The 26943-nt window shown below is 36.8% G+C and overlaps 1 protein-coding gene across 1 annotated transcript in view; it reads left to right on the forward strand.

The window, feature by feature from the left end:
- BOD1L1 (biorientation of chromosomes in cell division 1-like 1) overlaps positions 1-21982 on the forward strand; it is a 39553-nt gene extending 17571 nt beyond the window's left edge. Inside the window, exons 11-25 of the mRNA XM_009324119.1 lie at positions 1746-1813; positions 3345-3414; positions 6048-6091; positions 7038-7125; positions 8233-8312; positions 9008-9089; positions 10094-10167; positions 11522-11597; positions 11678-11712; positions 13637-13682; positions 16667-16698; positions 16813-16897; positions 17344-17497; positions 19242-19385; positions 20600-21982. Coding sequence (XP_009322394.1) covers positions 1746-1813; positions 3345-3414; positions 6048-6091; positions 7038-7125; positions 8233-8312; positions 9008-9089; positions 10094-10167; positions 11522-11597; positions 11678-11712; positions 13637-13682; positions 16667-16698; positions 16813-16897; positions 17344-17497; positions 19242-19385; positions 20600-20708 — 1187 coding nt within the window. The 3' untranslated portion in view covers positions 20709-21982. The remainder of the gene's footprint in view (positions 1-1745; positions 1814-3344; positions 3415-6047; positions 6092-7037; positions 7126-8232; positions 8313-9007; positions 9090-10093; positions 10168-11521; positions 11598-11677; positions 11713-13636; positions 13683-16666; positions 16699-16812; positions 16898-17343; positions 17498-19241; positions 19386-20599) is intronic.
- The last annotated feature ends 4961 nt before the right edge of the window (positions 21983-26943 follow it).

Raw genomic sequence — 26943 nt, forward strand, 5'->3', positions numbered from 1 at the left:
AAAATGCTTCTATAGGAAAGAGGGTGCATTTCATTTAGACACATGTTCAACATTTTGAAAAGGTAACAACTTAGTAATTTTGAAGGTTAAGAGTGGCCTTCCTTAATCATAACTGCAGATTTTCTCTGGATAGTTATTTAATGGTCCTATTCAGATTCACTCTTTTATGCTGAATTTTGTGTTGTGAATACACTTGAAATGGTCCTCCTTTGTGTTACAGAGGAATCAGACAGTTCTCCTAAATAAATGAGTATTTTAAGTGATCAATAATGATAGGTGTCTATTTTAAATAGAAAGCTTAAGTTGTGATGGTATATGACATTAAGGATATCATATTTTATTTCCAGATCCATTTTTCTGGAAGCTAACATTTGAAATGAACTTGCATGGTTGCTAGTTCCTAAAATACCATGTAATGAACATCCCGCTATTTTCAGCCTTTCTCCTCTTTGACCCTCCAGAGTAGTTGAAGCACCAAGTTTATGAAAAGTAATAAATTCTGTAGATGCCATAATGAAGTCAAGATTATGACTTCATTATAACTTTTGGAGAAATTAAACTGTAGAAAAATAGTAGAGAAATCTGCTTATCTTTCTTTATACCAAAGGTAGTGGAATGATGCTGATCAGTACTACTTTTAAAACCTTTTTCCTCTCATGTCTGTCTTTGCTGTTATTTCAAAAAACATTTTATAATGTGAGTTTAGGTCCAGTTTCTCAAAGGTTGGCTTTATTCTCTAGTTTTATTGATATTTGGGGTGAGAAAGCTCACTCTGCAGATTTTGGGATCTTAGGAATTTGCTAAGGAAAGATGCTGATCTAGTAAACTTGAAAAATGTTATTCAGTATTTATACAAGAGACAAACATGAGCCCTGAAAATGTAAACTGCTACACTAAGGTATTTCTGTCTTGGTGCTTTGCTCGATCCTTGTGTCCATTGATGTAGCCCCTGTAAGTATCAGTGGTAATGGTAGTCTTATTCTGTGGACCGCAACCACAATTTAATCGCTTCATATGCATCATTGATGAATTATCATATTATAGCTATTTCTTTTTGTCTAGGAAAAGCTTTATAAACAGGCTTCTGAAATAGGCGTCCAAAAAGGCTGTAGAAGTCATATGAAGATGCTATCCGCATGGCCTGTTTTTCAGATGTTAGAAGCATACAGCTGTTTCCCATGGGGAATGAAATGGGTGGGGTTTTAAGATTTTTCTGAGATTACATTGACGCTACCAGGAGCTACTGAGCTTTCAGTCTCTATGGAAATTGGATAATTTCAGTGGTTATGGTTCTAGAGCTTATGGATTTAGATCCAATTGGCACTTAAAGAAAAATACTATCCTTAGTATTAACTCTTAGCTCTGCATTCATTAATGCAGAGGTAATTTGCGATTTGGAATTTGGTTGGAAAACCTGTTGGTGATTTTTTTTTTTAAAGGAAAAGCAAGAAAAAATGTCAAAATTCATAAACAAGCTGTGATAAATCCTGATAGCCCATATTTTCCAATATTTTTGTATTCAAGGAAAACATAGAAGTACTTGTGTTCTTGCAGATGCCAAGTTGGGGTTTTTTTGAGCTGGTTTGCTGCAGACTGACTTGCTATTGTTTCTGTTGCCTACAGGAAGGGATTAAATCCATGTGCTGTGTTCACGAGGTGGTACTGAGAAATAGCTTCCTACTGTAGCATGAGATAAATACAACATAATGTAATCTAATAATTTTAACATATTTCTATTTCATTAGGCAATAATGCAGCTTTACCAAAGTTGGCAGAAGAACTAGAATTTGAAAGTAACTTGAGAACTGATGAGGTATTTATGTTATTCTGAAAATTTTGACTACACTGTTTCTTGTGTAATTATACATCTTGCTAGGGTTTCTTACTATACCTTTTGATTTTTGTGCAGAAAAAATGGCATTTGAACTTCAAAACTTTTGAAGGGTCATTTTTCAGATTATTCAGCTGTACTTTTCTAAGCAGCTGGCATTTAAATTGTGGGCTGTCCATGTTATTCTGTGGTAGAACCAATTCCCTCCCTCAGCCATGCTCCTTCTGTGACCATGACATTGAAGTTTGCTTTCTTTTCAGAATTGGTCATACTGTATGCATGTTGCTTGTGATAGTACTTGTAAAATAATCATACATGCCTTCGCTCTTACAGTTGGCAATTGTTAGTTTAGCGCTTTGAAATAGTAAACATACACTGCTGTTTGTTTCATTGTATCACTTCCTTGCCAGTCTTCAGACTCGTCCATTCTCTATGTGTTTGAGGAACACTTGCTGCCATTCTGTACTGTGGTAACTACAGCCTGTTATATCTGCTGTAACAGAAGAGTAAGGGTATCCTGGATAAGCCAGGGTATTGGGGCTCATGGTCACCTATAGCTTGTGTAAGACCAAAGTTGAGCCTGCTTGTTTGTGTGTCTGTGCTGTCATCCATACTAGTCAGGATTCCAGATGGGTTAATTCTTCATTCAGACGCAGGACTAGATCCATGTATTCGTATCTTGTCAAACTTTGATAATAAGCATTTTGAGGGAGAACATGGTTCAGAGACTCCCAAGCATCTATGAAAGGGTGGATCTGCACAGGGCTACTGGTTGCATCTCCAGGGCAGACCAGCTGAGTATTTCTGAACCATGGTTTTGATGCCTGGGATGCACTACAGGAAAATCCAAGTCAACTTCAGTCTGGTGGAATTTATTGATTTGAGTTCCACCTGCAAACAGCTGTACTGTTTGCCAGCATGACATGGTCCTAGAATCAGTATAGCCGTGTTCACATGGCACTGTATCTGAGTTTACAATGTCCAGATAGGACTTAAGTACAGTTAGCTCCACACAGCATTATTTATGCATCAGTAACATATAGCTGATCAGCAACAGGAATTTAAAAAACAAACAACAACAACAAAAAAAAACCCAAAACACGAGTTGAAGAGAGTTCACTGTACCTTGTTATACATCGCAGATACATGTTTTTCTGTATATGTGAACGTTTCTAGAACACTGCTCGTATTTGGAACTCATCTTAGAGTAGGCATTGCACCTTGAATTCCTGAGATTTCTCTTGAGATCTCCTTTTTTTTTTTTTTTTAAACGAATCTCTGGTACCAGTGTTAACTCTAAGGTCAAGGTTAGGCACTGTACTATTCAACATCAATGAGACTTAGCTCTGCCGGTGTTCCTTATTAATATTTGTACTGCTGTCTTAATAAGAAAGCTTTTGAAGACTTTATAGATCATGATAAGACAATGTTCATCATGACATGAGGGAGGGGAGTGAGACATACTTGTTCTGGATGTCTGCAATATTTTTGTTTCTTTTGATTTTTTTTTTAGCCACAACAGCCTGAAAGTCCAGGAAGTGAAGAGGGATATGTGGATCTTCATACTAACGAGTTTCAAAAAGGTGATTTTTGTGCTGATAGCAACTTACTTTTCATACCGATTTGACTATTACTTATGATGGGAGGGTTGTAGATTTGATATATGCTATGTGTAGAGGGATTGAAGCAAAGCCCGCAGAAATCTTCTTCAAATGTTTCTAGGAGCTCATGTGGCTTTGCATTTGGTTTGTGGGAAAGAAGGTCAGCCTTTTCTTCCAGTGTGGTATGCTGAAAGAAAGGTGGAAAGCATTTAGGATTTTAAAAAAGTAGACTGCTAACATTCTATTTAAATCAATAAATAAAGAAATATTTAAAATCAATATTTAAAATCAATAAATAAAGAAAAAAGTTTACCCAGGAGAGATACAGAAACTTCCCCAAAGAATGGCTTTCTTCCTTATAAACTTAGAGTACCCTTGTTTTGGGTATTGTGACAGGCCCTGTGAGGATATGACAAGAGTAAGTACTATATGACTTAAGTCACAGAGACTTTACAGAAAGATTTTTTTTTTTCCTTGCTCTCCAGAAGATTAAAGTATTTCTGACCATCCACTGAAATTTGAAGAGCACTTTTAAGTAGGTAATCACCTAGCTAGAAATCTCAATTAGTCAACTTGGTTCTGTGCTCAGTAATTCCTTTTCCATGTATTAAATTAATCTTCAGTAGGACAAAAAAAAAAAAAAATCCCTGTTTCCCAAAACCACATTATTTTAAAATGTGTTACAATTGTTTGGCTTTCCTATTAAAGCAGAAACAAATCCCTACTTTGTCCCATCTTGATGGATTTTGTGCTCCAGATGCATTACAAAGATGTTTACAACACTACCAGATGAGAGTTAATCCTCAGTTAATGGAGTAACAAGCAAAACTAAAGTGAATTCCAAGAGGTACCAGAAATACTACTGTATATAGAGTCCAAAGAGGTTAAAGATACATTTCCTCTTACGGAAAGTTGCAGCTGAATGCTAAATGCTATGAAAGGACACACTGTTAAGCTCCCTTCTAAATTTTTAGACCTGCATACCAAAATAACCATTTACCAAATAGAAAACAAAAATAAGACTAAGGTGAGATATGAGCATTGGTATAAAACTTTGGATTCTTTTTTATTCTTGGGGTAGGTCAAATTCTCATACCTGGTTTAATGGTGGTGTATATTCATCTAAGTGATAAGAGACATGCTCACACGAAAGAAAATGTAAACCCTGAGAATGGGTTAGAAGAATGTGGTCTTCAGGACAGCAGATCCAAAACTTGAACCAGCTTTTCTGTACTGTGAGATTTCTTTGAAGTGCCTGAAAAACTGTGCCACTTCACATCACTCAGTCACCCAGACAGACAGTACTTAAAATTTAAAATGTGCAGATTGAACTAGCTGTGATAATCTTGTTCCATGTAAAATGTTTAACAAAAGTCCATTTGTTGTGTAAATCATGTTGGATATACACACACTGAAGAATAATGTTTTATAGCTCTTGGTAGAAAGTTTTTTCTTTTTCTCCCCCACCACACAATAATCTCTCTCTTTATATATATATATATACACACACACACGCATATATACATATAGCTCAACGTATGTAAAAGGAAGTTGTTTAAAAGACAAATGTGTGTCCTGTCATGAGTATGAACAGCAGACACAGTAATTTAGTAGTCTGACATTCCTTGGAATGTAAACAAATCATTGCTGTTTGAGTGAATAGGATCTAGCTCTTCACTTGACACTACTTTAAAAATTGAAAGATGTTGTGCAACTAAACAGTATAGCTGTGGAAGAATTGTTGCTAAAACATGTAGATTTTAAGAAATGAGCTGCAAATTATATAAAATTGTATGTAGAATAGAGTGGTTTTATTGGATCATAGATTTATGTTCTTACTGTAGCTGAAAGGAAAACTGCTTGGAATGTTTTAGCAGCTTTTTTTTTAATTAAAATATTAATTCAGTGCCTTTATGAATCAGATTTTTAAGGGTTTTGTAGAACCCTCGATGGAGCAGCTTCTTTATGATTCTCTTTATGTATCTATATGAAATGGCTTTGAAAGTTATGGAATTTTGCAACAGTGCACGGCACTCATCAGCTCCCATAATTCATAATTATTTTCCACATTTTTGTGATATGGAAGGCTAAGGCTCTACCTTATCAGAGTTAGAGTACAGTAGAGTCTAGCAATTGGACAATTTCCTTATGTGCACTGTATCAGCTACAGGTCTCACTAGTACAATTATGCAAACTTTAGTTCTCTGGAAGCATAATGTTACAGCATAGTTTTCATCACGTTCTACTTTATCCCATGATCCAGTGTCTAGGGTTGTGATGAATAAAATTCTGATTCATTCAAATGCTAGAATTATATTTGAAATGTCAAGGTTACCATGTATTTCAAAGATGACAGCCCCGTGAGTACCTGTATTTTAGCCATAAAATGATTCTCAGTTATCCTGTGCGTTAGAAATCTATATTCTTTATTTTTATTTTTTTGTTCAAGTATTGTTAAAGAGAAGGTTCGATGCCTCCTATTTCCAACGTTGAAAGTAAGTTTTATGTAGTTTCAGGTACTCTGGAATCCTTTCAGAGAGGTAAAGTAGGGGATACTATGATACTTTGCTCTTGCTTAGCTTTTCTGGTTATTTTTGTAATTTTTTTTTTACTAGATTTGCTGCAGAGGAATACTGCTTTAGAAAGAGAAACTTTTCATGTAAGTTCTTGGGTTTTAAATTTACTCTCTAAGTCTGTGCTGCTTTTTTTTTTTTCTTACTTGCATTTACTTCTATTTACATTAAATATTCTCTAAAGGAAAATACTATTTTTGTATATTCAGAGCCTATGTATATTGAGACTGTGCAGCTGTGTAGGTTGATGTCTAATTATTCTTTCAAATTTGCCAGTAAATAAATCTTCTTGTATTGTTGTTCCACAGTCTGTGACTATTTCAAGACTGCTGTTAACTGGCAGAAAAGAGAAGCTTCATTGTCCTCCTTGAGAACAGAGGACAAAAATAGAGATTATTCTTGGGGCTTTTGATCAGGACTAGAAACCTGTTATTTTTAATGGAGTCTACTGTGATTTCACAATAACTTGGAGCTTATAAGTATAAAAGTATAAACTTTCCCAGTCATCACTGGGAAAGTTGTATCTTGCGGAGCAGAAACAAGACATTTAACACAGATGACAAGCTAAAAAATGTGTTTGTGGTTTCTTAGACTTGAGTACTAAATTTATTTGTTACTATACTGTAAATGCTGGTTGGCCACATTTCTGGTGCTAGTGAGATACTTCTTCTGTTTCTGCATGTAGGAGAGTGTCCTTTTAAATCCAAAAATTTTTTGTGTGAATTGCCATGATAAACTGCTTTTAAAGCACATAGTAGGGTGCTTAATTAAAACTGAGACTTTTTTCATTAAAAATATCAATTAGAAATTCTGAAAATACTAGGAGTCAGAAGTTCTTTCATGGTGCTATCCTATAGTAGTAACACTACTTGAGCTCTAGGAATAAATTGCTTTTGTAATACTGCTACTTTCCATTTTAATGCATGTTATACTTGAAAGTAGCAAGTAGGAAAAAGTTTTTCCCTTCTGTGTTTATAAACTTCATGGAAAAAAGAAGGTAAGGAGTTATCTTTCTGTGTGTTTTATGTGTAGGTGGAAAACTTGGATAGCCAGATAACTGAAGAACATAGATCTAGAGGAATACAATGTAAATCTTCAGGAACAGTGGATAAAGAAAAATGTAAGTGATACAGAACTACATGAATTTGTGCCAAGCTTTGCTGCTGCAAAACAAAGTTCTACTGCGATTAGGCCATAAAATGGTATTTTGGAGGAAAGAATGGAATATGGGGAATTCCAAACTCCAAAGCAATTGTTCTTCCCAAAACAACTTTTAATATTACACTTAAGATATTTGATAAAAATACAGTAACAAATTTAATACTGCACGGAAGAGTATTATAGTAGCTTTTTTGATCATAAGTGACCAAACTTTTTTGTTTAAAATATTTAAAAAGGATAAAATTAGTAATTAAAACACAGGGAAGAAATATAAAGCTGAGGAAAGCTGATCATCGGAAGAAAATCTAGCCATTCAGTAGACTTTGTGAGGCTGGATGCTTCCTTCTGATTGGAAAGAACCAAGTTTTAATGTAACCTTTTATCTGTCTAGAAGCAAAAAGTGAGAAGAAAGTCAGTCCACTGAATGGCGTAAATGTTTCTAAGTTAAAGTTAGATAAAGTTAACTTAGAAATAAGTTAGACATTTTGTTGACATAATAATTATAAGACTGACTACGTAATATCTATTCAAGCTCTGCCCTCAGCTGCTTTTGCTTTTTCAGCATCAGAACAATTAAAAAAAAAATTAGGATAATTAATAATGTAATTTTTTGCAACAGTTTTTATTCAGCTTCTACGAATTTTGATTTGATGAAGTAAGTAATTAGAAGCCATGCTGTATTCATTATAGTGTCCCACACAGCATTAACTGTTTTCTCTGTCTCTGGGTGTGTTGAAGTTAAGGTTGATGTTTTTATTTCTTGATGTGTTACCTGTCAAATTTCAATTTTGAGCTTATCCTTAAAAATAAACAAACAAAAAACCAAACCCCACCCGTAACATACAAGAAACACAGAATTCTTTTTTTGTAATTGTTTTGTCTTTTCAAAGAAATCTTTTCAAAGAGGGCTTAGCATAACTTTCTGTTCATGTTTTTGTAAATAAGACACTGCTTTTCAGAATCTTTTGAATCACGCTAATGATGAGCTGATATAAAAGTGATATCAAAATCTGACAAATGCAGAAGGCACTTTTTTTAACACTTCAACTGTTGTTTGGTTTTGCAGGCAACCAGCTGATTGTTCAGGATGTGAGAAAAGATGATGAACAAAGTCAGTGTTCCAAAACGAAGCCTGATAACATTAAGGTATTTTCAAGAACTGTTTTTTTTTAATGTTCTGCAATTGTAATGTAAATAAGATGCAAGTCTTAAGTTTTCATTTCTATAGCAGTTTATTTTGGGAGGTATTTTCATTATTAACTGTAAACTACTTTTGCATTGTCTTGAATACAAAATAACTGACTATAGCATGATACTCACTTTTCAAGGGGGAGACAATTTGAGAGGAAAAAAAAAAAAAAAGGCAGGGGTCTGTGTTGTTGAGCACAGCACCTGAATCCCTCTGAGGTGTGGTGGACCGATTTGCACAATAGTTAGGAGCTTGGGATAGCGTGGAGCATTGCTGGATCCCAGCTGTCCAGTCAGTTCAGCATCTTCATGGTCATACTGATCTGAGATCTGCAAGAGGGTATTGGACTTTACCCGAGTTCTGGGTTTGCACTGATCCCTTCTAAGTCAAAACAGGAATTCAGGACAAAATAGATGTTCCTTTTAAGAGCACATGCAGAATATTTGGGCCTATCTCACCCATTGATTTTGATGAAGCTTCTCAGCATCAACGTTTTTAAGAGACGTTACAAAATCTTGATGAATAAAATAACTACTTGTGTATTGGGGTGTGGGTTTGTGATTTTTTTTATTTTTTTTTTTAATAAGTAACTAACAATGATCTTTAATTTGTAGTGAGACACTCTTTTCTTTGTTGTTTCAAAATAATGTAGGAAGTTATTTCAGGTGATACAGCAGAAGTGTCCAAAGAAATTGATGTAAAGCATACACCTAAAAGTACTATAGAAGAAAAAGGTAATGAAACTGCCCATTCTCGGCAATTTTCTGAACCCATACTGAATGCTAATTTCTTTTCATTTGAATGATTCTGAGAGAAATTAGGAACTTGATCCCAGTTTGATCCCAGCAACTTTGATCCCAGCAAATACTTGCTTATATTCTCTAGTTGCTGTCTGTTCTATCACTGCTATCAAATAATGCATTAATCCTAGTTCCTTTAACAGTAAGAGCAGATTTGATGTTTCTGCTGTGCTATCACCCATCCACTCCGTTATTGCTTCAGTATGTACCTTGGGTAGGAAAGCTAATTGCAAATGAACAGGTGGATAGGGAAATGTCATGCTCAGGGTATATGACAAGAACAACTTCCAACTCTGACCACAAATAAGAGGTGTCCTTCCATGAAAAAAACATGACACATTCACCATCAAAATTCAGTCCTGTTTGTTTCTGTAGAAAAACAGGAAAGAGTAAACAAGTTGCACTGTCGTAGTTGACTTATTAATTGCACTAAAATAAATAATAAAAGGTGGTGTGTCCACAGTATTAATATTGGCTTTGATATAACTTCAGTCTGTCTGTGTGAACAGTGCGAGTATCTTCCCTAATGTTAGTTTGACCTATTAATAGTTTCGTCTCTCCAGTGAGCATGTTGACAAGTCTGAAACTGTTCTGCAATGAGCTTGTATCCTTAGCTTCCTGTTTCATGCAATGTGGGAGAAAATTGAATAGTGGCTTGTATTTATCTTACCATTTTACAGTGGGTCACACTCTTGAGCTTTTTTTTTTTACCTTAAATTAGAAGACCTAACTCATCTAGGGTTAGGGAAGCATTCTGGCAGACCAATATATTGTTGTTACAAGGCAAATAGTGTTAATTTCTGATGGGTGGTTTTTAGGGAATTTTGGGCTACAGAATGAAATAATGCTTTTAGTGCAGAGGTTGTGGCTTGTACCTTTGTGTAATAAAACAAAGGTGTACAGTTTCTCTCTTCTTGTTTTTTTTTGTATGTGTGAAGATGAATTTAGCATTGAACATGAAACGACTGAAAAGGAAAAGCATGGTCTAGAATCAAATGAAAATTCTCCAGAGGTGGGTGGTCTTATTCATGTTAACTAACTGAGATAATGCAGGTTCACACTGAAAATAAGTACTTTGTCTTTGTATTTTGTTGACAGCAATATTAAAACTTTGACTTCAACAGAGAAATGTGAAAATTCATGTTTGGTACTGTAAAGTACCAAGGACTGATGCAGTTCTGTGTCACAAAGTATAAACTCGCAGACCATAAGACATCAGTGGCTGATTATTGAAGTAGAAGTAACTCCCTTCCTACATTTAATAGTACTTATAAATTGTATGGAAAGCAATTCTATAGAGTTATATTGTATAGAAATCAAGTTTTCTGAAAACCTTGTAATTGAGATGTGGACAGTTTAGTTACTAGCAAATATGACTTGGCTTTACAAAAATATTATCACTCAACAATTTTAAAACTCTTTATGTTATCTCTTAGGCATATACTTGTGATATTCTTGTGATTGTAAACAAATGTCTGAACCCTAGAGATTAAAATTGTCGATGGCCCCTAGAGATGGACACAGATCTCATAAAGATGTTCGGCTTTGTCATTTGGGTTTTTTGGCTCTAATTTGCAAGTGGAAGAAAATTTAAAGAATAAATTATGTTTGTTCACTCAAGGCTTGAGTCGCTAAGATCCATTGTGGTGGGAGACATCGCTAGACTTTTGTAAATGCTGAATGAAGCACTTAACTTTCTTTCCTTGTAAATAGGAGAAAGTCTGTTATTGGGGATTTTGTGATCTGAGATTGGGGATCTTTGTGATCTGAACATCTGACCATATTCATTACTTGAAGCTGTCTTTCAAAGCTTAAACTTCAAAGTAAGGGGCTTTTTTTACTAAAGGCCCTGTTTATATAGAGAACGTCACCAATCTGTATATTGGGATAACTAAGATATCGACTGTTTAATAGCACTTGCTCAACTGCTGTAAGATGTAGCCTGTGCTACACAGCATTGGGAAAAGGGGCTCACAAGATACAAAGTGTGGAGTTCTCATAAGACTGAAAAGATGTGGTGGGATATGTAGGGTAAGCCAGCAGCATTTGTGAGACCAAGTGATAGAGTTGTTGGGGGGAAGGGGGCAGCAGGCACTGTGTTCTCAGGCATGCTTTGTGCCTGAGGCCAGTCACAGAGAATTTTGAATAATTGGGAGTTGTCTCATTTCTTGTCAGCTATATCAGTGGATTTTGTAACAGGCAGTGTCTCTTCCTATGAAACCTGCCTCATCTATATTTTTAAACTGATGAGCGCTACTTCTGCCACTATCACATTATGAAGTTAGCGGCAATGTTTGTATTATATTGCTCAAATACTAAATGTCAATTACAATAACTAAAATATTTTTGTCCGTTACTTTTAATAGGAAAATCAGCCTGTAATAGTGAAACGGAAAAGGGGAAGGCCTCGTAAATACCCTCTTGAAGCTGTACAGCCTGGTGGTAAGTAGTTCATAATACCCGTGTGGAAAAACAAGGAAAATAGTGACATTCAAGTTCTGAATTCATATTTCTTCTCTCAGGTGGGGAGTCAAAAGCTGATATGAGCACTGGGAATGTAAGTGCCTTTATTTTGTTTGGGTGCATTTAAACACAGTAATTCAAGAGCCATTTATCTGTTTAACAGTTAACGGTATTTTCAGAAACATCTTAGGAAAACTTGATAATTGAGTTCAGTCTAAGTAAACAAAAACTATTAATAGTATCTCCTAATATAACTGAACTTTGTAAGCAAAATATACTATTAAGTCGGAACACAGCAAATAACCTAACAGGATCAAACTTAGTACAACATACTTAATACAAATGTAAGTGTTACACTGGCTAGCAATATACTTGTACGCAGGGTGAAATTCTGATTTTGTGCACATGTGTGCACACAGTTTGTGCTGAGAGTAATTTTGGCCTGAAGATCAAAGGTGACTTTGTTTTGAAAACTCGAGGGTTTTTTCCCTCTACTGGACCTATCACAATAATAACTCATAGTAACTCTTAATATCTGTAAAATAAAGTATTGTGTAATGCAGTTGTATTATCTATATTACAACGTGTACAGTTCATTCAAAAGATAGAGACGTGCTGGTTAGTAACTTAAGAGCTCACAAAACATACATACCTCTGTCCTTTAAAGCTCAGCAATATCTTAATTTCTTAACCCCCGTGAATTACATTCATTGCTAAGAAAGTACTCTGTTGGGAGTGTTTCTGCAATCCAGTTGGATTACAGCGCAGGGTAGTAACGAGTCAGGCATGTTTGTGTAGTATGACTAGTTGGATTTATTCTGGTGGAAGGCTCCTCTCTTGGGAATTCCTGTATGTCAGAATCAACATTACTGCATCGAAAAGAGGTGATTTTTAAAAAACGAAGTTGTATTGAGACTCATGTTTTCTGCCTGCTTGCCTGGTGAGGTGCCAGCTGGCATGGGTGTCAGAAGTCTTGGAATTTACCTAGGCTATAGATAGCAGGAGTTCTCGTCCCTGCTTGTTCTGTCCCTGCAGCATTTCAGGCAGCCCTTTGAGTCCTGTCACTTCTACTGGTCTGGTGGAGTTTTGTTTCAGAATTCTTAATCTTTCCTAATCAGGTTGTTTTTTGGGTTGGGTTTTTTTTCCAATATTAACTTAATGAAATGTAATTTGAACTGGTGTGGGGTTTGGTGTTTTGGTTTTGGGAGGGGGGTTGTTTGTCTTTTTTTCTTTCAAATAAGAATTAAAACTAATTTTAAAATCCCCCTCAGAAATAGATATACCTTGGCACCCTCAGTACCGGAACAGAATCATCTTGTTCTAGTTCAACTATTTTAAAGGTCTTGTACCTCTTAGTGATGACTGATTGGTGTGTCAGTCAGTTACAGGCTGGCTCCAGAAGGAGCGATATCTGCCCTCATTCTGACATAATGGTTCTGTAAGGTGAGATAGTATCTTTGCATGACAGTTTCCCCTAGGCTGCTTTGAGAACATGCCACTACTTCAAAAGAAGCGTAGACATCCTGGATTTTTTGGACAGTCATCATAGGAGATTATGTAATTATACATAGTTCTTTCTGCATTCTGAGTAAATGCAGAATTATAAATCATCAGAATTTTGTAGATCTGTATGTGTGATTACATAAAGTGACTGTACTAAACTTTTTTTGTATTGCTGATAATTAAGTTTTCAGAAATGTATTTGACTGAAACTGCTTTTAACTTTGTGTCTTTTATTGCAATGACTTTAGTGTCAGTTAGGTTGCTGAAACTGCTATGATTTCTTTTGTTTGTGGGCTGATATGACTCGTTTCAAATTTTTATCATAAATGGAAAAATGCATGCTACTGTTAAGAAACTCAGTACAAACTTTCTGTATGCTCATTAGAATGTTCATGTTTTCTAGATTTGCAGATATGTTCTACTATGAATGGGAGCAAGTTTCTGTGTTTATGTAATACAACCCTGGATTTTTCTGATTTTCTTTAAATTAAAAAAAACACTTTTTTTTATTTCAGCTGCAGTTTCCTATCTTTGCAAGTAGAGGAAAAACGCCTCAAACAGGTAAGCAAATGATATCTGCTGTAACAAATAAAACAAAAGATGGAAGAAGTAGAAGAGGGTTTTCAAGAAAATCATATGGGTCCTTCCTAAACATCATCTCTGGCAGTCAGTATTATCAACATGTGAAAACATCTGAGTAAACAGAACAGTGAAGACTTGTCCCTAATTCCTGCGGAGTTTTTAATTTAAAAAAAGAGCAGCTTGATAAGAACTTACTTCAAAGATGCAGCAGCACTGTTAAGTGCTGAATAATGCATTGCAGAACATACCAAATAATTTATTTGTGTGGATAGGCACATGGCAGAACTTCAGAGGCAGGTAGGTACCCCACCAAACTGGTTCTTGGTGACTGTTTTCCATTTCTGCTTACTTTCTTTCATACAGCAACTATCAATCACACTTATTACATTAACTTTTTTAAAATTTCAAATTTTGTTCAGTTAATTGGATTATCTGTGGACATGTGTCTAAAGAGCTTAGTGGTAGCTAGAGAGGATATTTCTTTCACAACTGCTGTAAGATCTTTACAAGATGATCGCTTAACTTTACTCAGAAATGTACTTTCAGTGCTTCAAACTAAAGTCAGATAAAGTGAGATATTTTTCTATTTCTCTTTCCTGTTCAAATATCTGTGATTTGTAAAAGGTCAAACTTTGGTGAATTTTAGATGGTGTAGTTAAATTTTTCACATGTATGGAGTCTGAACTGCACTGATTGTTTAAATGTGTCTTTTTAATTATGGCCATGCATAAAATAGACTTTAAAATCCATTCAGGAAGCAGACGAACCTGAAAGGCAGGTTAAAAAATTGTTCGTAAACAAATACAAACATTCGTGCAACAAATCTGAGAAAACAGGTCTTCAAAACAAATCTCCTGGAGTTTCCAAAAGTTTAGGTTTCTACAGAGATATTAATCTGATGGCACTGCACATATGGACTATCTCCTATTTTCTCCGCTGTTGTTAAAATGTCTGCTTTAATACATATGCTTCAGAATTGCCTCTGGAGGGTTAGCTGGTTGTGTGGCACTTGGTTTCTATCAACTGCAAAGAGAACAGACAAGAATGAGAAAGGTGTAGAAGTGCATTCTGGTTTGCTTTTTATTCAAAAGGACAGACACCTGACTGTGCACTTAACGCGTAATTTAGTGTGTTAAGTAACATTTAGTTTTCTAGGTAAAAGGCTGTTGATGTCACAGAGATATTAAGAAGAGTGTATAAAGTGGATGAAATATCCTGTTAAACTTCTCATCATGTGTTAGCATTCATGTGAGAAAAGGGGTTGGAAACCCCTGGCAGTGAAAAGGAAACAAAGTGGAATCCCTCTGTGCAGCTCACTTATGCTGGTAATTTCTGGGTGTTCCGCACAAGGGTTTGCGACAGGGACAGACTCGCAGAGTGGGAAGCAGAGAGTTTCTTTTCAGTCAGTACAACTCATGCAGTTAAGAGACATCTGGTTTCTGAAGGCAGCATCCTCCCGTAACACTGACACTGAACTTGAAACTAAAATTATTTTGCACTAATCAGCGGTTGCTGCTGTAAAGTTAGTAAGATTTTTAAATACTATAGCTTATTATTTTTATACTAATCTTGAGGCAAAAGTACTACATTTTCGTAGTAATTTAGGACGTAGTAAATTACGTCCTAAAGAGAGGGTTGTGTCTGTTAAGAAAGGCACGTCTTGTACTTACATGCAGTATTCTTCAATCAAAAACCATTTTGCTACAAATTTGTCAAAACATACCAGAATTTTGAAGTATCTGTCTTTTGAACACAACAGAACTAGTAAATGTTGGTTGTATGTTAGACTTATTTTGTGTAAAATACTTAATACAGTGGACAGTTCTATGTTTTATTGTATTTCTTTATTGAATAGTTAAACATCTTTGCGTTTTTTTTCATTTGCTTTTGTGTAAAAGTCTTTCCCCGTAACCTTAACAAAGGAACTCCAAAAAACGTGTGTTAATTTTAGAATATGTTTCTGCTCTTTGTAATCTATTTTTGATCCATTGCATTGAGGTTCTTCTGTTTGTTCTACCAGTCTAATTGGTGATGGGTTTAGAGTTTGTGTTTTCTTTTGGTATAGCTTTCAGAAAACAGAAATAGGCAGCAATTATATGGCAGGGAAAAAAGTTATAAACACTTGCTTTTGTTTAGGTTGCTTCTCTCCTTCTATTGCTAAGGATTTCTATCCTTGCAGTGTTGCAGATAATTCCATTTGACAAAGCTCAAAAGCTTTGTAAAATAATCTCTTTATCATAGAGTTAGTCAGGGTAAGCATCTACCACGGAGAGAGGCCAGCTCGAGATATGGGTTGTAGGGTTATAAATGTATTTTAACATGCACAGGTCAGTCTGTAAGAAGTACTGAATTGGAAGTAAGAAGTACTTCAACGGAGAAAGTCAAGTAATTTGCATACCAGGTATTAGACAGGTTTTAAATACTGTCTTTTTGAGCTACAGCCATCTTGGTGCTTCACCATGGGCATAGTTAAGCACTAGAACAGACTGCCTGGAGGAACCGTGTTCTTGGAGACTTTCAGAATTGGATTGAACAAGGTCTTCAGCAGTATGATCAGATCAATTAATTTAGCCATGCTTTGAACAGGAGGTTGGACTAGATGACCTCCAGAGGCCCCTTCCAAGCTAAATTTTTCTGTGATTCTGTAATTGGTTGACAGTAGTTAAAAGGGGTAAGTAACTTTGCTTTTCCATTAAAACAAAACAGCATATGCAACAAACCAATAAATAATGCCAGTCATATAAAGCCTTACTACTTTAAAAAAAAATTAATCATTTTCCCAGTCTCTGTATATAACAAAATACAACAAAGCCATATTCTAAATTAGATAGAGACTTTAAATGGTTTCTGAGCTTCTGTGATGTTTGTGCAAAGTTGACAGAGTTTGAAAGAACTCCTTTTTAAACTGATTGTCAAAAGATTTAAAGTTCAGGATCAAGTTTTGTTCTTTCCTTTCTTTTTAGGTACAGACATATCTAATAAGAAAGAAACAAATGTAAGTGCAGCCTTTTTAATTTGTAAGTTTATAAGCAGTATGTAATGAAAAATGTCTGTCTTCTATTTGAATTACGTTGTTCTTGCCTTACTTGCTTCCATTTTATTTTTTCAGGAGGACGAAGCTGAGAAAGCAGAAATGATTGTGCGTAAAAGGGGAAGAAAGCCCAGACGTTCTCTGGTTCAATCAGAGGAAACTGGTAAAAGCATGAAACTGTGCTACTCCTAACAGAATGAGAAGATATTACTGTGCCTTTCTGTTTACTAATAGTAACAAGATAAGCTTTATGCAATTCTTCTTTCTTGAGGAAAAATCATTGCGTTACAGCTAGTGTAAATATTATGTAAATATGTGTAAATTGCTGTAATCTCATGTCAGAATTGCTACATCCCAGATGCTTCTATAAAGCCTCATGAATTTTCTATGAATTCTGGCTGTGAGCTGCATAAGTAAACCATGGTGAATGTGTTAGCAAGATTAAGTCAAACAAGTGTGAATTAAAAATGTTGAAGCATAAAGGAAATGGAAAATTACTTACTTGAAAAGGGATTTGTGAATAGAATACCTTTTCTAAACTAAGTGTCCATATCCTTTTGGAGGGCTTTTGGAAAATTATAGCACATGTGTAAAATTTTACATGGACAGAAACACTGGAGCCAGAAAGAAAACGACGGAAATTAACATCTTCTGAAGACGAACTAAAAGAGCAGGAGGAAGGTGAGGAAGAAGATGGTGAGGAAGATGATGAAGCACATTCCGGGGCCACAACTAGATCAGCCACAAGATTAGAGGCTCAAAGGTAACTGTGTATAGAGACACCAATAGCAGGCGCTTTCTACATTGTTCTCAGTTGTTGTGAGGTTTTACGTTGCTTCCTTTTTTTTTTTCTTTTTTTGCCTCTTTTTTTTTTTTTAATTGATGAGACCTTCCCAAATAATTTTGATTGTAATTCTAGTACCACTCTTCTAGGGATGAAAAGACAAAAGGGGCGGTGGGGAAACTGTTAGGGTCTCAAAAGACATACTTGAATATGTCAGAAGGTAAGAATTGATCCTGTTGGCAGTCTTCGTCCTAGTGACGTCTCAGAAGTTGAGTCTAAGGGCACTTAGTTCTGACAGGTAAAAAGGGACATCTGCTTTCACTGTGCAGTTCACCATTTGATATTTGGAGTTGGAACAAGGTGAAAATATAATTATTCGCGTCTGTTTCTTTTTCCAAATATTATCCAAGTTAAATACATTAATCTGCAGTACTGGAGGATTTAATTTCTAGTATGGTGATCTGCAAGCTCAGAAAGCAGTCTTGCTGCAAAAGACTAGCGTGGTAGCAAGAGTTCTGTTTTCAAGAAGCCATTCTTCATCTCCCTTAGCATAGGTCTGCCTTTTTGTAGGCAAACTGAATTATAGCAGAGCTCATCCTCTTGACTGTTGCGGAAACAAAGAGAGATACCAGCTTTGGGAAGTTTTAATTCATGTTGCTGCTGTCCAGAACAGAATTGGAGTCCAGGCTTTTTTTTAATGTTCATGGTGAGATTTCTGTAAATTCACCGGATTTACTTCATTCCTAAGGATATCGTATTATATGTTAGCCTCTGGGGCTTATTTGAAGCACTGTTCACAGTACGCTCTTGAATTCATAATTTCACAGCTGAATCAGAAAGTAGTTATGTAGTCTTCATGTAAATAAAAACGGTGAACGTTTATCACTGCCACTTGGTAAACAACAGTTTTGTTTTCATAAAGGCAAAGGGACTTCCTTTAGTCTCATGTAATTGTTAACTCTAAAATTGTAATAAAAGTTTAGATATTGGTGTTTTCATTCTGGTTGCTTGAGGAAACATCTACTTTTTTATTTATAGATTTGTTTGTTTGGTTTGTGTCTCAGACTTCCAATGCTATCTTTCTAGCTCTGACTGTAGCAAAGCATCTCTATCTTAAGGTGCTGCAAACAGTCTGCATTTTTTAAGTAGCATTGGGAATAATTCTATGGAAGGGGCTGCTTCTTCATCTTCAGCGTTGCTGGATTATCAGTTTTTCAGACTGAAGTAACCTGTTTTCCAAACTATGAAGCTGATCGCCAGTAACCAGTTTTTCATGTTTCTGAACTGGTGGATAGTGAAGCTAATGTGAGTTCGTTCTTTGCACTGGATAAGCAAATTCTCTTTTCTGCAGCCTGTTCGCCTTTGCTTCTTTTGTTTTTCTGCTAGTACTACAAGCTGGTGTTTTTTTTTTTTTTAAACATGGACACTTACATCCCAGCATTATTGCAGATTTGGAACTAGGATTTTTTAGTCAAATAATTGACAGCAAAGTAGCCTTTTGATTCTACATTTGATATGAAAATACACAACTCAGCATTGCAGTTTATGTCTCAAGGCATGCAAATGTTTGGTGGGGTTTTTTTCCACTGTTTCTTTTGGCAACTTTGATTTACTTGTTGCAGATACTGTGCAGTCTTAATTTTCTGCACTTGGAATGCAAGAAGAAAGTGACTTGGTAAAAGTATTTTGTTATATATACATTCATCATTCTTTTGACTTACAGAAAGCAGCCCAGCAAGCCAACCACACGTGCAACTTCTAAAGGCAGCAGTCCAAGTTCAATTTCTCCTAAAAAACGACAGAACCTAGCAGCAAAAAAAAGATCTCCAAGTGATACAAAAAATAATAAATCTCCTCCATTGACACAGTAAGTATTAAAGTTGAATACAGTTCTATTATTTGTTTTGGAAACCACTACATTGATCCTTTCCTTATACGTAATATACTCCTTCAAAATCTGAACAGCAGTCTAGCTTCGCTCTGTTCTGTTCTCTTGTGATATATAAAAGCTTTTAAAGGATTTTCTTCTGTTTACGTTTTTTCTTTTTCTTCATTTCTTTAACATTGGAAGACTAGAATTTTTTTCTTTCCGCCCTCAGAAACCTCTTGGGAGAATCTGAAAATGCTGTTATGCAGTATTTTAACTTGAGCTGTGATTCTTTCCTGAATGGGAGGAAGAGCAGCTGTAGTTCAGGTTAAAGCGACATATGATGACATGATTCTAATTCTTCAAAGATCTTTTTAAGATCAGCTGATAAAAGAGGAGAAACTCTGAGAGTCCTTATATCAAGTTTGGAAAATGCTTCCCTTTCCCTCCTTCCCTGGTACACTTTTTAATTTTTAAAGTTGAGATCGCAGTGTAAAATCCCAAGGGAGTAATAAATGTGATGCACAGTTGCTATTCATCTTGCAGTTTACCTGTAAAATGGATTATATGCCAAATACATTTAGTTGTCATCCACTCGGAAACTGGCAATGTCTTCAAACTGAACCTCAGGAACATGTGTAGCGTGCACTGATCAGCTGTTACAGTTCCCCTCATGTTAATTACTTCACATTCATTAGGAATGGCCGAGAGTTTAAGCTACACTTATAATGGGTTGCAGCTGAAATGTGGTGGGCTTATATATGGATGCTTAAATAGAGATAAGGGTACATGATGTCTGCCCTTTACTCCCTCTTGTGTATGCAAGACTTAAGCCACTATTGCTATTCTTCTGTCTTTGTAAGGCAGGGTACAAGATAATGCAGTTCATTATATTCTGTTACAATCCACAAGTCTTTCCAAAAGAAAGGGGAGGAAGGAGGAAAGCTCTAGCCCCAAATTCTACATCTGGAGCACTCTCCAACATACGGAATTAGTACGCAGTATCCTGCTACGATGTGCAGGAGCGTGCAAGGTCTCCCTGTCGTCTGTGCTGGTATATAATGTTTTAGTAGTGAGCTTTGAAATAATATATCCTGGTAATTCATCAGGGATGGACAATTAAATTCCATCCTCTAAATAGGATTGTGCCTGACCATCCTTTTTGTTTTACAGGTCCTACCGTTGTTAAAATAATTACTAATAATGCTTTTCAGGTTAAAGGTGCAGTCTGCCAAGCGTAAAAGGGAAGACAGCCCAACAGTGGTACGGAGAAAAGGCCAGCAGAAAACAGAGGAGACACCAGTAAAGAAAGCAAAACGATAATCTTTAACCAGCTAGTACTGTTCGTGGAAGAGTCAAAAGAAAAGAAACATCTGTGCTTCTATTTTTTTTAAAGCAAAGGGATTGCACGTGCTTGTTTCAGAGCTCTAAGTTAATCAATGCAGTACTTTTAAGTTACGTTTTAAACAGCTTTATAAACTATTGCTCATACAGAATATTGTGTACATTTATTTCAGATGAAAAATAAGTTTACTTTGTATCTGAATGAAAAACAAAGTAGTTATATATTTTATCACTGACTTGGAAAGTTGGGGTTTCCCAATGTGACGTGCTAATGCAGATGCTTCCAACCCATGAGGCACCCCTGGGCCTACTAAGACACTTTGTATATAAACTTGTAAAAATAGGTTGTATTTTACTCTGTGTATGAATCTAATCAATGATGGACATTTTATTTATTATATGGAAGGCATTGGTCTGTAAACTTTAGTATATACCTTAGGTTTTTTTAATTATATATTTTACATTCTATGCAGATGTCAGTAGGAAACTTCCCCTCCGCTCCCCCAGGGCTGTCTAAAACCTGAAGTTCTCTAAAATATGCTCAGACAGTTGGTAAAGTATTTTTCTCGCATGCGTTAAAGTAGTTTAGCATAGTGAAAGGGACTTGGCTCCTTTCTGTTCACGTTTGTGACAAAGTATAAAATTTAAAATGTAATCTTACTAGATTATATTTTCACTTGAGTTTACTACCAACCTGAAGAAATAAATAGTATTAGGTTAGGTTTATTCACGGTCAGCCAACGCTACCCTGAAATGAAACAGTTTCATTTTGCAACTAAGCACCTGTTCTTTCAGTATTGGTCTTTTTCAACAAAGAGGGACCCATTGAAATCAAAGGTTACTTCTCCTAACTATAGAGCTTCAGCATTTTATGTTACGTTTTATACACAGGTATTAAAAATAGAACCTGGTATTATTGCCAGAATCTTTTTTTAATGTATATTAACTCTGGTAAGAGCAAATGTTCAAGTGAAGTTGTATATAAAGTTAAACTTTTCTTATGATCAAATGTGTCTCTTGTTATGATGTGATGAGTTGCCAAACAATCTGAGATTATTTTAAGTGTTTTGTTGATATTCTGGTTTATAATTAAAAAGGATTTCGGGGGGTTGGAATTTTACTTTTCTTTTTTCTTTTTTTTTTCTCTTTTTCTTTTGTGAGTTTTTTTTTTTGAACTTGTTGTAAGGCAGATGTTTCCGTCAAATATTCTGCTTGGTTTCTTACTGAGATTTTTATATAAAAATTATAAAATGTTTGCCAAAAATCTGAGTTGCCATATTTTATTATCCTTTAATTGTATTGCTGTGGAACTTGTTTTTACAAATGTATTTGGTTGGAGCTGTATCTATAAGCTTTACCCGATTAGTGTCTTTAAATGTTTACAGGTACTTATATTTTAGGTATATAAACAGTAGGGAGAGGACTTAACCATTTACCCAGCTTAGTACATTATAAAAGTGGGTGCACACATAATTTTTTTTTTCTTAAGCAAACTTGAGTCCAAAAAAAAGAAAACCTCTTTGCTCTGAAAATTAACTCCTTTTGATTTCTACCTTAACTCTGCTGCCATACTAACACATACCTTGTTAACATGCTGCTGATACATACACCGATGTATTACTTACACTAATGTTTATGCGCTTCTTCATATGCAGTTATAGGATAAGTTGAATCTTTTCCTTTTTTTCCCCCTTTGCCCCCTGCAGTATGCATAGACCAAAATTACAGATTTCTTCCCAGCCTTTGTTCCGCAAGGCTAAACAAGCTGAACTGTTTGTTTTTCAATTGGTGCTTTCTAGACTTTTGATCATATTTGGAGTCCTTCCCTGCATCTGTTCTGGTTTTGTTTTCTTACACCTGAATGCAGTAGTGAGATTGCTCAGGAGGTTCCTAAGGAAGCCCCCCACTGCACTGTACGTTATCATCATTTCTTCTCTCTGCTGGTAGTACCTCTCCTGCCACAGTACGGTTTATATTTGCCTGTTCCACAGGCACATCTCTTCTGATGGATTATGATGATTGACAAAGCTCCTACTTGTGTCAGATCCTCTTGACTGTCTGTTGTCTAATGATCTCGATAGAGAAATACAACCCTGAAGATCAATGACAGTCTCTCAGAGCTAACCTCCCAGAACGTCTTCTACTGTCCTTCCCCTTAGCGATGGATAGCATTTAGGAAAATCCTCTTGTCTATGGAATGTATCTTTGATCATTCATTAAATTATTCCATAATATGATGGCATTAAAGGAATTCTCTTTCAGCAAGAGAGCCACTTTTACTTAAAGGGAGGGGGGAAAAGTGCCAATTCCACAAACTGTTAGCTTACGCACCCTTCACTCACTGCATGATGTATGAGAACACTAGCTTGAGAACAAAATAGACATTTCTTCCAGACCACATCGCTGTCAATCCACGTTTGGGATTTTCTTTTCTTTGCTTAGTAGTTTCAAGTGCCTGTCATCTAAATTGCTATTATACTTTACAAGTGCAGTAGCGGTCTGCTGCATTTAAGCGTAACTTGGCCACTGAATGTTTACAGTTTCCAAGTCTTTCATACAGTCTGTCTCCCAGAGTCCTTCCTGAGCACACGACGGAGGGGGGGCAGAGGAATCAGTTTTCCCTTGGGTGCAGCAGGAGGCACACCCATCCTGTTCAGAAGTTAGGCTTGTAGTCCAACGTGAACCTTGACATATGTATAAAGCAACTGTACTCTCCTACCCCGTGCAAATTTAGAGAGTTCAGAAAAAAGTACTGTTCTGCACTGTGATGAAACAGAATGTCCTGAAAGTGTTCCGTGGAGAGAGTTGCTTGAGGCAGTTTGTTGCCACCTTTAGTGCAAGAACATGGCTACCCTGCAACCCAAATAAATTTCTGAACCACTTGGCTATTCTTTTATGTTACAGTGGCTGTTTTTTCTTCCAGATCCTTCTCTTGGAACTGCTCCATTTCACTGAATATTAAAATACTGAGTGAACCATAGATGTACTGGTTGAAGATGGAGCTCAGGTTCCCCTGCTGAGTTTTACAGAACAAGAACTTGGGTCCTGCTTACCATACGTCAGCTGCCCGTGTTAACCAGCTGACTGTTGGCTAGTTGTCAGTGTCTCTTCATATTCTCTAGTGCATTCTACTTAAAGGTTCTTTACAACTCTTCGCTGTCTTCAACGTAAAATACTATGGGGTTATCTACGTATAGATTTTAAATCACCCAAATGGATTTTTGTGTGGTGGTGGTTTTTTAAACCAACTAAAGGGTCATCAGTGAAAGTTCACTTGCAGTTTTCATTTCTGATGGGGTCTGGCAAGCTTGTGACTCTTGCAACTGGTGAATTTTCTCTGTAGAACCTGATCCAAAGTCAGTAGGTGCACTCAGCAGCTGGGGTGAAGTTTTTGCTGATGCTGGCAGATCTCTGAATGCCTCAATTTTCTATTCCAACAGCTTCTCTAGAAACACATCTCCTTGTCAGCTTTTTTTTTTCCCAAGTCTGTGACAGCCATCCCAAATACACACGTCCACTGTTTCTTCTCTCTCAGCGTATGTTCTGAGAGCATTGTGTGTTCAGAACAACCTCTGGCCCTGATCCCTCAGAGGCTACATTCTGTCCTGAGCTGCCTTTATCCATCCAGAAACTCAGTAAAAGTTTGTCCCATAGAACTTGGCAACCAAGAGCAGCAAGTGCTCCTGGTCATAGTGACTATCAACAGATGTCCGCTATGATGCAAGTCCAATACAGGCTCAGGTGTCAGTACTAAAAGCAGTCAAATTCTGATACCTATATCGAGTTCTGCATTGGGAAAAGATTATTTACCACCACAGACTCTTGTCACTCCTTGCTTTTGGAAGAGGTCGTGGGACCTCTGTGATGCTGAGAGTCACTGGTCTGAAGAGAATCACTGCCCTGAAGCCGGGATACGCTGAATGACTTCTACATGTCCTTCAAAAGCAGCATTTGATTTCCTTGGAGCTGTACCTGTTTATATTGTAAAGAGTGAATTTAACTGGTAGATTTTCACTCTCCTCCCATTAAAGTCGTTCCATGTGAAATGTTTTCAGTTTTAAGATTTAACGTGACCATCTTAACAAAGGTGACTGCACATTCATATAGCATACTCTTACTCCAAGCTCTTGATATCTTAGGGATTCTCAATGTTGCCTGCCTGGTCATTTCATATACCAGCTCAGGAGACTCTTACCTTCGGGACTTAAACAGCCTTCCATCTATTTCATTTGTTTGTAGCTTCAGTCCAGAAGAAATTGCCCGTGTCAGCCTTCTGCAGGTTTTGGCAACTTCTTAAAGATACTGTGCTCACATCTTCCAGTAGATTCCTTGTCCCGGCTATGTACGTCACACTCCATTACTTCCATCAGCTTCTCAAAAATCCTGGGCCTGTTTGAAACAGGGTGGTTTTTTCTACTAAAACATGAAAGTTTAAACACCAAGGAAATTCTATCTACATACTAGTCTTTGTTTCCAGATTCTGGTGTTTCACCAAAATTCCTTGAAAGGCTATTTCTGATTTAAATCCCCTTCCTCCTTGAAATCGCAGCTTTTTAGTTCTTATCCTTGCTGTCTTTGTGAATAAAGTCCAAAAGAAAAACATAATAAAAATAAATGTCTCTCTGGGAGTCCCTAGACAGCTGTATTTAAAGCTAGGAACATAACACTCTTGCCAAACAACCAGGGAAGAAAAATATGGTTTGAAACAGCCGTAACTTAGTAGGGCAGGAATAGATTTTTGGCACTGACTGTGCAATTAATTAGCCTAGGGTGGGGTTTCATGGTCAGGCTGTGACTGCAAGGCACCTTTCACCTTCCCTCTTCTTCTGCCCCTTGGCCAGTGCCTTCCTCCATGCCAGTGTTGAGCTGTACAGTCACAGACTGCTGGACCAGGAAGCCTGAAATTTCCTCTACAAAACAAAACTGCAGATTAGTTTTTAATGTGGTCAGTTTACTAAACCAGCTGTTGATGGGGCTGTGCAAATACTGCTGCCCACGCAAAGAAGATGGCCGTGTGGCAGGGAGGGGATGTGGAATCGCCCTTCCATTGTATCATGGATTTGGGTACACTTAAGTCAGTCATCCAGGTGCACCATTAGCTCTCATATGCATTTATGGTGCCTCTGTATCAAGTAATTGGTGTATAAATGGACAGTGAGCTAATTTGTGGGTTTTATCTTTTCCTAGTGACAAAACAAGGAGGCTTCTTGCAAGAAGCATGGATTATCCAACTAGTCAGGGATCCTTGCTGTCTACCAAGTACCAAGAAGAGATTATGCAGTTCTTGAAAGCTGAAGCCAGACAAATTTAGCCTAGCTATAATGTGCTGTGTCACCTCTCAGCAGTGCAGGTAGTTTAACAGTGAAATGACTTGCAGCGATGCAATGGATTCTCCCCTAGTGGGATGCTTTAAATTCTGACATGGGAAGAGATTTTTCAGGGTTCTTTAGGAACCGAAGCCCCATTTCTAAAACTGATGTAAAGGTTGGGGTTGTGCTTAAAGATTAAACTGGATCTAATATTGAAACATCTGAATTTAAGCCAGCTGGCTCCCTGAAGAAGTTAGGAATCCAAACGAAGCATCAAAGCTTCCTGTATTAGGAGATTTAGATCCTCAGATGCAAACCACAAGGCTGAGCAAGCTGTCCTGGAAGCTGACAGCACTGGCCTATAGGAAACATCTACAATTAGCTCCTCAAGAACAAGCATGTAGTGCTGGAAGATGATATCTACCCTCTGCTTAGGTTTCACCAAGGATGGACCTTTGTTGGCCTTTCTTCCAAAGACACAAAGAAAGAAGGCTTTTTTTATGCTGTGGTTAGAGCATGGGGGGCACTTAAACTCACACATCTCAGGAAGGCAAGGCCGTAGGGTATCCAAAGGTGGGTAGTACTTTCTCTCCTGTTAAAGATATTTCACATCCCATGACATGTCCTACTTGCTGAAGCAGGAGCTAGGGACCGGGTCTCACTGTCCACGTCCCAGATGACCGTTCCACTCCATAGCATATTGAGGAAATGGATGTTAGGGGCATATGTGTACCACCGTCTCATTCAGTGTTTGTCAAAAAGAAATGCTTAGGCTTTTAATTCCAAGGTAGGCTTCATGTCTGTGGCTCCTGAACAGGACAAGGCATCTCCTTCCATCCCAAGTTAGGTGTTGAAACAGACTTTGAAGGGTTGTTTGTCCAGCTCAGACACTTCACCAGGCACCT

This window comes from Pygoscelis adeliae, unplaced genomic scaffold, assembly GCF_000699105.1.
Source record: "Pygoscelis adeliae isolate BGI_AS28 unplaced genomic scaffold, ASM69910v1 Scaffold24, whole genome shotgun sequence".
NCBI lineage: Eukaryota > Metazoa > Chordata > Aves > Sphenisciformes > Spheniscidae > Pygoscelis > Pygoscelis adeliae.